The 11089-nt window shown below is 41.1% G+C and overlaps 1 protein-coding gene across 1 annotated transcript; it reads right to left on the bottom strand.

Moving 5' to 3' along the window:
* Nucleotides 1-5422: 5422 nt before the first annotated feature.
* Nucleotides 5423-8722, bottom strand: mterf2 (mitochondrial transcription termination factor 2; the record flags this gene model as incomplete). The annotated part of the gene is made up of 2 exons (XM_080736350.1): nt 8709-8722; nt 5423-6666 (listed from the first exon to the last, which is right to left on the bottom strand). The coding sequence occupies exon 2, from the start codon at nt 6548-6550 to the stop codon at nt 5423-5425; it is 1128 nt and encodes a 375-aa protein (XP_080592476.1). The 5' UTR covers nt 6551-6666; nt 8709-8722.
* Nucleotides 8723-11089: the final 2367 nt, after the last annotated feature.

Below are 11089 nucleotides of genomic sequence, written 5' to 3' on the forward strand. Positions count from 1 at the left end.
ACCAAGATTGCAACATGCTGCTAGTAACTAAACCCAACTGCAGATTTGGATTATGTACTTCATTACTAGGTTTTGTCAGTTGACATTGCAAATGAATGGCATACAGTAAATCTGATGTATAATCTCTATGTCTGCATATAGTTATCATCTTCTTAGGAGGCAGCCTCAGTGTACAGTAGATATTTAATATTTGCACAGTGATACAGGTTACAAAGAGTATAAATGTGCAGGAGATGTAAGAATCCTCTCACTAAGGCAACATTTAATGTAGACATCAGAAGCCCAGTCCATAATGCTAATGCAAATTAGGCTATTATAATAATGATGTTGAAGCAGATTTTGCCAGATGTCTTGATATAGGCCTAAGGACTGGCGTTACTGTGTGAGACAACATTTTAAATGTATTTTATGATTGAAGTTGTTCTGTTTGAATTGTTTGTAACGTTTTAACGTTTTTATTCTAAACCAGAGTGAATCCATCAATTAATCAATCAATCAAACAAACCTTTGTCACAACACAATTACATGCAAGTGAGGTGAAATTCTTGTTTGCATATAGACTTTCACTTGCAGAAAAAGTAAACATACAGAAGAAAATAAAACCAGAAAAATTGAACATGAAATGAATGTCATGTAGATTAAACAAAATACATAAATGTATAAAAGAAGCATTCACTATAAAACCCAGTAGCAAAACAGTGCAGGTGTCATCTGTTATGTCATGGGTTTATGTTGAATAACAATGTGTCTAAAACATATTTAAACATATTTAAAATGTTTTACATCTACAAGTAGCTCTTCGAAAATATACATGTAGGCCTACTGCCAATCTGACCTCTGACATGTAGGAAGATCTACCACTGCAAGAGATCTGGCTACAGTAGGAAATCATAACTTTAATTGCCAGTGTCTCTATTTTCATATTCCCTGTGACTGATGAACCATAAAGGCAATGTGCAACCCCTGGCTAATAATAATCAACGCCACGTCTGAAACAGGGATGGACAATTTATATCCCCCCTTATTAACCCCGCCAGCTTGTCTGTGTAATTCAAGAGAATGCATGAGGAGAGGAGATTGAAATGACATTGGATGATTGGAGTTATGGCTACTAGAGGAGCATTTGCATTTACACCGGCAAAGCTTTATTTATGGAGTGCTGGGGAAGAATTGTTTCTATAATGATTTACTTTGACTAAGGTCTTGTCTTGCATGTCTCTCCTTTGTCTCTCTGCCCTTGGTTTCTTCACCCCCACCCACGACACTCAAACTTGAGTATTCACTATATTTGAAAGAACCTGATCATGACAAAGAGCACCTGAGGCCGATTCTACAGAACAGATGCCTTCTAAATCGGTAGTTCTCAAACATGTTTATGTCAAGGACCCCCCCCAAAAATGATATGCATTTGGCCACAGACCCCCGTTTTGTGCCAAATTATTTTTAAAAACTTGCAATGTACAAGCTCGCAAGGCGTTGTGAGCTTGTAGATCTGCTATTTTCACATTACTGGATTTTCAGGTCGCTATGTGGCCTTCGAACCTAGTCATATGTTGCGCAAATGAGGCATGCCCAGGGGCCACGCTAGGGGCCCTGGTGTGGCTATTGTAACAGCAGAACCCTAAACAGTGTTTGGGGCAAGTTTGGTGTGGATAAAGACAGTTGCTAGGGAAGCAACTGTCTTCAGTTGGCTCTAAGCACAACACAAGATGTCTGTGGAATTTAAAATAAACCATATGTATAGCTATTGAGATATTTGGCATACTGTAGTCGATTTTGAGGTATGTCTACATCGCATAGCCCCAGAATTTGCAAGTTCAATAAAAGAATTGTTCAAATGAACGATAATTAAAACTAGTCCTTGCCTGTTCGAACTTACAGTATGTGCTCCATATTATGTGCAGTTTGGGTTATGGGGTGTGCACAGTATATGAGGGATTGAATGTAGGAGCCTCAAAAGTAACGTTGGAGAACCCAGACAGTGATGTCACTCATCTCCAAATTTGGTCACTGTTTCAGCATGCGGCTGTTACCATGGTGGCAGTGCATGCGCAGTACAGGCGGAGGTATCAGTGATGTCAGTTATCTCCAAATGTGGGCACTGTTTAGTATCAGTGATGTCAGCATGCATGTATATCAGACAGACATCGGACAGACAGACATTTGGTCTGTTAACTATGAAAACTGTCACATCTTGTCCGCATCTGAGTCAGTGAGTAACGCCTCAATGTCTATAGTCTATAGCTGTTGTCACATTGTTGACATTGTGACATCACATTGTTGTGACATCACCTCATCAAAACCAAACCCTGGATATCCATAGGCCTACATGGAGACGACTGGATCATCGCCTAGATCTCCATATATGGAGCTGACCTCTACATCTGATTCCCAGATGATGCCCTTGTAGGATGTTACCTATCACGGTTTACTTTTCGGGCAAGTGGACATGACTGTTGGCAGACCCCTGAACAGTGTTTGTGGCAGTTTGCTGCGGATCGGAGCAGCGGTGCACCTCGCAGGTCTGCATGTTACGTTTGTGATGTCTGGCCACCCACCCACCGTCTGCCTGCTCGCCATTGGTTGACCCTCTAGGCAATTTTAATATAGGATTTATCTGTGGAACCGAGTCAAACTGAGTAATGCCTCAACCCCTACAATTTCAAGCACTTGTCAGGGTGAGGGGTCCCCAGTTCAAATATGATTATCTTGGGGGGTTGCAGCCTGAAAAGAATGAGAACCGCTGCCGTAGGAGGCCCGCATCACAAATGCTTAGGAAATCAACTTCAGGCTGGAGAATTAGATGCACTTTCGTCCATTATCTGCCCAGCGGTCGTTGTCAAGACTACGGGACCCATGCTGAGTATAATGCATACTAAAGATGGGGAATGAGACATTTACATGTATCCAGTGGTTGACAGTAACCAAGTACATTTACTACTTAAGTACGGTACTGTACTTAAATAATTAATGAATATCTGTACTTTACTTCATTTTGGGATACTTGCACTCCCCTACTACACTTCAAATATAAATTACTTTACGTACATAATGTATCACATAAGTCCTATTTCAAATATATAAAAGAGGACAACGCATCAAGCTCACAACACATCGCGTGGCATTGTGAGCAAGTACATCTATTTTTCTTTGAAATGCGGGAACATGTTTCGAAAAGAAAATGTACTTTGTAATCTCTATAGTATACCGTACTCAAGTATTTTAAGAAGCAAGTATTGCAGTTCCTTGACTCAAGTACAACATTTGACTGGACAACTTTCACTTTGAGTAACATTTGACCAGGATACTTCCACTCAGGCTCTAAAGGGTTGAGTACTTTGTCCACCCACACACAATAGGCCTCTCTCCATTGTACAGTACGTCCGCCATTCACATTACCATAGCGAAGGGACCTTGAGACATAAAGTCATGGCATCATTAGCTGTGCTGCTCGCTCTTTAAAAAGCACTCTAAGCATGCTTTCAAGATCTCCTGCAGACTTGAAACATGGCATTCAAAGCTACATTTCAGGCTGCTCTGGTTCAGATAACACTAATAATATTGATTCAGTGGCTTTATGCTGAATAAACAGAGTGAACCAACCCCAAAAGCACTCATATATTTTGTGCTCAAAGATAATTTGAAACAGATGGCGATTGCAAAGCAATGGAAAATCACTTTTCCATAAATTAAACTGAACTTCAGCTGTTCTCATTAGAAAGATTTGCAAATACTTAGTATTGTAATGTTTCTAATAAGCTAGTCACTTACTAGAAACCACAGAAATGAACAAATCCAAACTCTGATCTCTGAATGGTTGTTCATAAACTATATTAATTTCTAGACCAATTAATAATCAGAGTTAATAAAACATGAATGTATGCATATTGCATTCTGACAACAATAGTACCCTCTAAAATACCCAGAGCATTCTTGCACATATCAAAAGAGAAGGGGAAAATGTATATACATTTTGATCAGTACCACATTTTTCCTTTATGTACCGTCATTAGAATGATGGGATTGAACATCAAACGATCAGATTAAGGGCTTATGTACAGTACTGGAAGATTTTATTTCTGTATATATCTATATTTAAATATTTATTATACTGTACAGTATACACACAGTGTGTGTGTGTGTGTGTGTGTGTGTGTGTGTGTGTGTGTGTGTGTGTGTGTGTGTGTGTGTGTCTCCAATCCAAATCAAAGTATTTTCCCCGTCTTTCAATTCATTTTTCCATTTCATGTTTGCATGTGTGAAGTCATTTGAAATGGAAATAAATTGACATCTCAGCAGTCAAATAAAGCATTTCCATCTGTAATGCAACAATAAGAATCATGTGAATCACAGATAGATCTCGACCCTCAAGGGAATGGATCTGTGCTGCCAAGAGTGCTGTGTGAAAATGAGATACTGCAGCAGATGGAAGATGAAAAGGTTTGAAAAATCTGTCAACATGTTCAGCATCAAACAGTTACATCATATTGCGTTGATTTTCTATATTGGGTGATGATTACTGTATGATGCGGTAGCCTGTACATTAACTAGCATAAATGAATCATTTAGCATGGGCAGGGGTGTCGCACCAAATTCTGGGCCCTGGGTACAAGGATTCACTGCGGGCCCCCCGTGAATGTTCTTCATAGGGGGAGGGGGTTCAACGCATTTAGACTGGGAACGCATTATTACGCATTTTTTTGTGCTTTGACTTTTGAAACATAGCAGATATACAAGCTGTGCTGCGAGCTTGTAGATCTGCTATTTTTGAAAAATTGTGAAAAATTGTGCACGTCTTTGAATATTTCAAATCCAAAGATTTTTTGGAAAATATATTATGTTTCTTTGTCAGCAGTGCTCAAACTTTTTCATGTAAAGGACCCCCAAAATTATACGTATTTGGCCACGGACCCCCATCTCAAAATATTATGTTTCAGGGACCCCCCCAGAAGCAGAAATTTTTAAAAACACATATATTCAAAGATTTGCACACATTTTCACGACTTTTCAAAAATAGCAGATCTACAAGCTAGATCTGCAATTTTCTTTGTGAAGATTTTGGAAAGACTTTTGAATATTTTTGGAAATGTCACCTACAAACACAACGAGATACCCAAAATAGTGACACTGTTGAAAGTAGCATTAAATCTGGCATTCCAATTATCTGACATTTGAACATCCCACATGATAATGATTTACTGCCCCTATCAAACTACAGCAATGTCTATAAAAGTTTTATAAATTTGTCTTCCATCCATACGGTATATAAACACCATCAGGCACATACTCTAGTTTCATCTGCTGATGACATTTAATTAATTTGCCTCAGTCCATATATAGTACACAGTAAAATCCTTAATTAAACTTTTTTATAATCTCTGAGTTAAATTAATATTGAAGATTTTACTGTCCAACATGCATATCAATCATCGGCTTTTAAAGGGGCCACGGGGTTAAAAAGCGGCCTCTCTCTTCGTAATTGTAGTCTTCCATAGCTCTTCTCAAAGTCCTTTTTAGTGCCATTGAGGGCCTCCAGGCTGCCAGTCTTTACATCGTATCCACTGGCTCTCAGTCTCTGGATCCGGTAGTTCACTATCTGAGTGGTCAGCTCCAGCACGGTGGGGGTCTCTGTGATCTGAGCCATGCTGATGCCAGCCCTGCGGAGGCCCTCGAAGCGCTCGGCCAGGACGGCCTGCGGGTAGTACAACAGCGCCGGGCATTCGATGACAATGTCCCGGAGCTGCGCTTCCGAGCAGCCTATGGTGTCCTGGGAGTAAGCCAGGGTCAGGCGCATGCTGTCCGGGTTCAGCTCGGTGACGAAGCCCCTGAGCTTAGAGAGGAGGCGGAGGAGCTCTGCGGTGGTGAAACCCTTGTCTCTGAGGAACAGCAGGTTACGCCTCAGCACCTCGGGGGGCTTGAGGAGAACGAAGGGGTTCTGACTCAGCAGCTTCTGGAGCCAGATCCTCATGTTGGCCTCCTCTCCCCCGAGCTCCAGGTAGGCCTGCTGGAGGGTCAGCACCATCTCCTCGTTGCGGCCCACCGGTCGGCTGAAGCTCTGCGGGGCGCTGGCCATGAGCTTGGTGACGATCCGCTTGTTGAGGTGCAAGCTCTGGAAGTACGCTATGTTGTCCCGCTGGTCGTCGTGGTGGCTGGACGACGTGAAGAACGATGCGGGGAATTTCTCGATGATGCCCACCAGTTCCCTCTGGTTGGGGCACACCGAGGTCCACAGCTCCCTCTGCGCCCGCATCTGCTCGGGGCTGCAGAGGACCGCCTCGGGGTGGAGCTCCAGGACGCGGGCCACGACGGGACCCGACGCTCCCATGTCCTTCAGCAGGGCGGCCGCCTCCGCCACGTAGGCCGGGTGCCGGTGCAGGACCCAGCCCTTGAGCTGCCGGATCTTCTGGAGGTCCACGGAGAGCTGGTAGAGAGCCTCCACCGTGTGCCGGTTCTCTGTGTCCGAGCTCAGCGTGGCACATGGCCTGACGTTCAGGAGAGCTCTGGCACTCTGGCACCGGAGGCACAGAGAGCTGGCAACCAGTCGCAGCATTAATGCAAAGCGTGAAAATGACAGTTAATATTGAATGTCATTTGCAAACTGGTAGGAAAACAGGCGCCTTAAGTGCTTCTTTCATGATGTTTGATAGAGAGGAGTCGACACATGGGCTGAGGAGGGGGACAAAAAGAACATGTCATTGCCATGAATGATGGTGGAACAAAGTTCGCAACATGAGTCATATAGATGTTCAGATCAGGGGTTGGCAACCTTTTGGACCTTGAAAGTCAGTGTGCCAAATCAACATTACGTTTAATTATGACACCACATCAAAAACGTAATATTTCCAATATGTCCATATACACCACAACCTTTATTTCTTCTTCTTCTTTTGAAATTTGTTCTTTCACATCAGTATGTAATGATCATTACTCAAGGAAGAGCAATAACCCACCTAATCTCGCAGACTCCCTCCCCAGTCAGAGTTCATAGTGTGAATGAATATAAATGCTAAATGCTAAATGGTGCATTTATATTAGCCTGATTATCAGACTGAAGCTGCGTGAAGCTAGAGTGGGCAGGGTCTATGCCGGATGTTGACACTAAGAGTTGCCCCCCTGCCCTTGACAGGTAAATAAAACCTTCAGGCAGATGGAGATTGCTTTCAGGTTGCCCGACTGGGCAAGTGCTCATTTGAGAGGGGACGCAACCGTCTAAACACAACATGAGATATCGGTCTAAACACCTGAACGTAGCCAGAGCGCTGTCTTGTGGTCTGTGGAATGTAAAATAAGAGCACTGTTTGACCTATAATGTGCCGTTTTCACTGTTGCTACACTTAAAAAATATAAAATAACAAGTGTGACCCCATAGTCAATCATATTCATATCTATAGTATGTAGGGTAATTGGCATACAAATTGAAGTAGCCTATGACATTTTCTTTATCGCACCAAAAGATAAGTGTTAAATTGAACAGTAAATCAATGGACGATTTACTTTCGGGCAAGTGGGCATGACCTTTGGGCAGGTAAAACATAACCCTTATTTGGTGTCTTGACTTTAGTGTCAAGTCGTCAAACCCCGCTATGGACTGGATCCAGGCTACATTTATATAGCGCTTTATTCCAAAGCGCTTCACATAGATTGTGCATTACATTCACGCATTCACACACACACACACACACACACACACACACACACACACACACACACACACACACACACACACACACACACACACATTCATACAGGGATGGTGGAGGAAACCAAGGGCACCTCGGGAGCAATTAGGGGTTCAGCGTCTTGCTCAAGGACACTTCGACACTAACTCTGGAGGAGCCCGGGATCGAACTAGGAACCTTGTGGTTCTCCATCTGGCTCTAGCCCTGAGCCACTGCTTAATTTAATTGACTATATCTTTTAAAATATTTTTTTATTTAAAAATAATAATCCTCTCTCACGACAGCTAGGGATCACCCTCCCCTGTCAAATTTGTACTTGAGTTAAAGTAGGTCTACTGGAGTATTCTAAAGTGCATGCTTTAAAAAATACTGAATACAGAATTCAAAAGTACAAACTACAAAGTACATTCTTTTCGATACGAATGCATTGCTTTATTCAAATGTAGCCATTTTTCAAACAAAATGCATATAGGATAGGAGCCTATACCCCACTCAGCACATGTTGTGAGCTTGTAGATCTATTTTCACTATATTTGAAATAGGGCTTTCTTAGTGTACCTTGTCCCTTCCTAGAAATGTAGTGAATTCAGTAAGTTACAATATTCCAAAACTACAATTACTCAAGTACAAAAAATTAAATAGCTACTGTTCTCTAGTACAATGTATACTGCTCAAATAAATGAAGGGAACAAAATGTTCCCTTAATTTTTGAATTTATTTGAGTATAATATACCGTAGCACTGCTCAAAGAAAGCTCAAAGAATTAAGGGAACATTTTGTTCCCTTGATTTCTTTGAGCAGTATATTGTATTACTGTGTCCTGTGCACCACTGGCAATGAATGACAGTAGTAGTGCCAGTAGGCAGCTTTAGTTACATAATTTAGCAGAGACAGCCCTCATACTGGAAACTTAAACGCAACACACTTCTGAAACACACTTCTGCAACACGATACTCCTCTCTGAGACTGCAAACATGTCTAGAATTCATGCTAAAGCATAAACACACACCACTATAAATGAACATCTACCTTTAGCTGCGGTCAAAGCCAGGATGTGACGTTTTGTTATGAAACTCGTCTCTTTTTCAGGACATGTGTAAAACGCAGCGTTGGCGGGTGTTGTGCACAACAGCACCATACAGAGGCAGTGATGGGTACTGCGGAGAGGCATAGCAGTGGTGGAAAAGTAAAAGTATCAATACTGCAATATAGAAATACTCTATTACAAGTAAAAGAACAGAATTCAAATTGTACTTGATTAAAAGTACACAAGTATTGGTATAAAAATTTACCAAAAGTAAAATGTAGGCTACTCAGTATGCTGAAAGAAAGTCCCATACGTTTTCAAATGTAGGCCTATAAAAATATTTTGAAAATAGCAGATCTAAAAGCTCACAATGCGTCACATCGCAACACATTGTGAGCTTGTAGATCAGCTATTTTCAAATGGACGAAATGTAGGCATATGTCTGAAGTGGGTTATGTAGGCCTATGTGTAATAATCAAAATCTAAATATTTCAAATAATTGTAGTGGAGTAAAAGTAGACCTAGAATATTTGCCTCTGAGATGTAGCCTAGTGGAAATTGGAAATATTCCAGTAGTAAAACAAATATCTAAAGATTGTACAGGGATATTTCACTTTCAAAAAAACTTTTGGTCATGTTATCGTCTAATCAGGTTTTTATGAACACCCTGAACAGTTTTTAATTTGCTTGATTCAATATTTATATATTTGATGTAAATGTTATCCGGCCCTCCAGGGCCTCTCCCCATACACACCCATTGTAACTTCAAAATCCATTTTATCCATGAAAGATTCATTAAAAATACCCTTTGTTTTTTCTGGTGACTCATACTATCCTCCTAATATGTGAGCAGGCTGTGTTTTTTTCAATAACTTTTTTCAGTTGTTTTTAATAATTCTTTGGGAAAATGGAAAAAAATAAATACAATAAAAAGTTAATGAAAAAAGTTATCGAAAGAACACGGCCTGCTCACGTATTAGGAGGATAGTATGAGTCACCAGAAAAAAATTATAATGGGTGTTTTTAATGAATCTATCAGGGTTGAAATGGAGTTTGAAATTACAATGGGTGTGTATGGGGAGAAGCACTGGAGGAGGAGGGCCTAGTAACATTTACAATATCTAAATATTGAATGAAGCAAATTAAAAACTCTTCAAAAGCCTGATTAGACCAAAAGTTGTTTTTGAAAGTGAAATATACCTTTAAGTACACTTACATTTGGGTCCATGTGGGGTGTACTTTAATTAGCGTTATAGACTTCCACTGCTCTCAATATCCTGTCTTGTGTTGTTGTGTGCTTCTTCAAAACGTTCTTAGTTAGGCTAATTCTTGGCACTCCATATGTTCAGTAACTGGTGGCAGAGACAGTAATTAGGAAATTGGTACATATAATAAATTATGATACACAGAAGTTGGTGTGCATCCAGACCTGCAGCATATGGGATTCTGATCGCTGTAATCAGTACAAGACTGAATGTGTCTGAACACACTGAGTTTCTCACAGTTGGCTCTTAATCACAATGCTTGATCACCAGCTCAGCAAGCTGTTCCATCAGCTCAGCTCACAACAGCGATGCCAGGTCTGCTTATTACAAGCAAATTTGGGCTTGTTTGCCTGCAGCGATGGAAGAACTACTATTTTTACAAGTACAAGTAAGTATCAAAACCACAATGCAAAAATACCAAAAATGTACAAGTTCGACATTCAAAAGGTACTTGAGTAAAAGTAAGAAAGTATTGGCATCAATATGTAGCCTACTTAAATAACCAAAAATGTAGGCCTACTCACCAGTAAGACTCCCTAATCGGGAGATAAGCGACCGTTGGTCGCTTATCTCCACAAATATCACAACCTCCACCTCTCACGTCATACGGGTAGCCATAGTTACACCTGGAATGTTGAATCTCCATATATGGAGATAACCTACGCATCACACAAAGTCTGACCTCACCAGCCCATACTTGGGCATGGACGACTTATATCTCCATATACGGAGATGGCCATATATGGAGATACGATGACATCACAGAGTCCACAGCTGATGATGTGGCGTGATGTCATACAATACACAAACAAGCCCTATATAAAGGGGCAATTCTCACCAGGGAAGAGAGCATTGCCTGGAATGTTGAATCTCCATATATGGAGATAACCTACGCATCACACAAAGTCTGACCTCACCAGCCCATACTTGGGCATGGACGACTTATATCTCCATATACGGAGATGGCCATATATGGAGATACGATGACATCACAGAGTCCACAGCTGATGATGTGGCGTGATGTCATACAATAAACAAACAAGCCCTATATACTGATGCGATACGATGACATCACAGAGTCCACAGCTGATGATGTGGCGTGATGTCATACAATAAAC

The sequence above is a fragment of the Nannobrachium achirus genome (genome assembly GCF_963921795.1).
Source record: "Nannobrachium achirus genome assembly, chromosome: 11".
Classification (NCBI taxonomy): Eukaryota; Metazoa; Chordata; class Actinopteri; order Myctophiformes; family Myctophidae; genus Nannobrachium; species Nannobrachium achirus.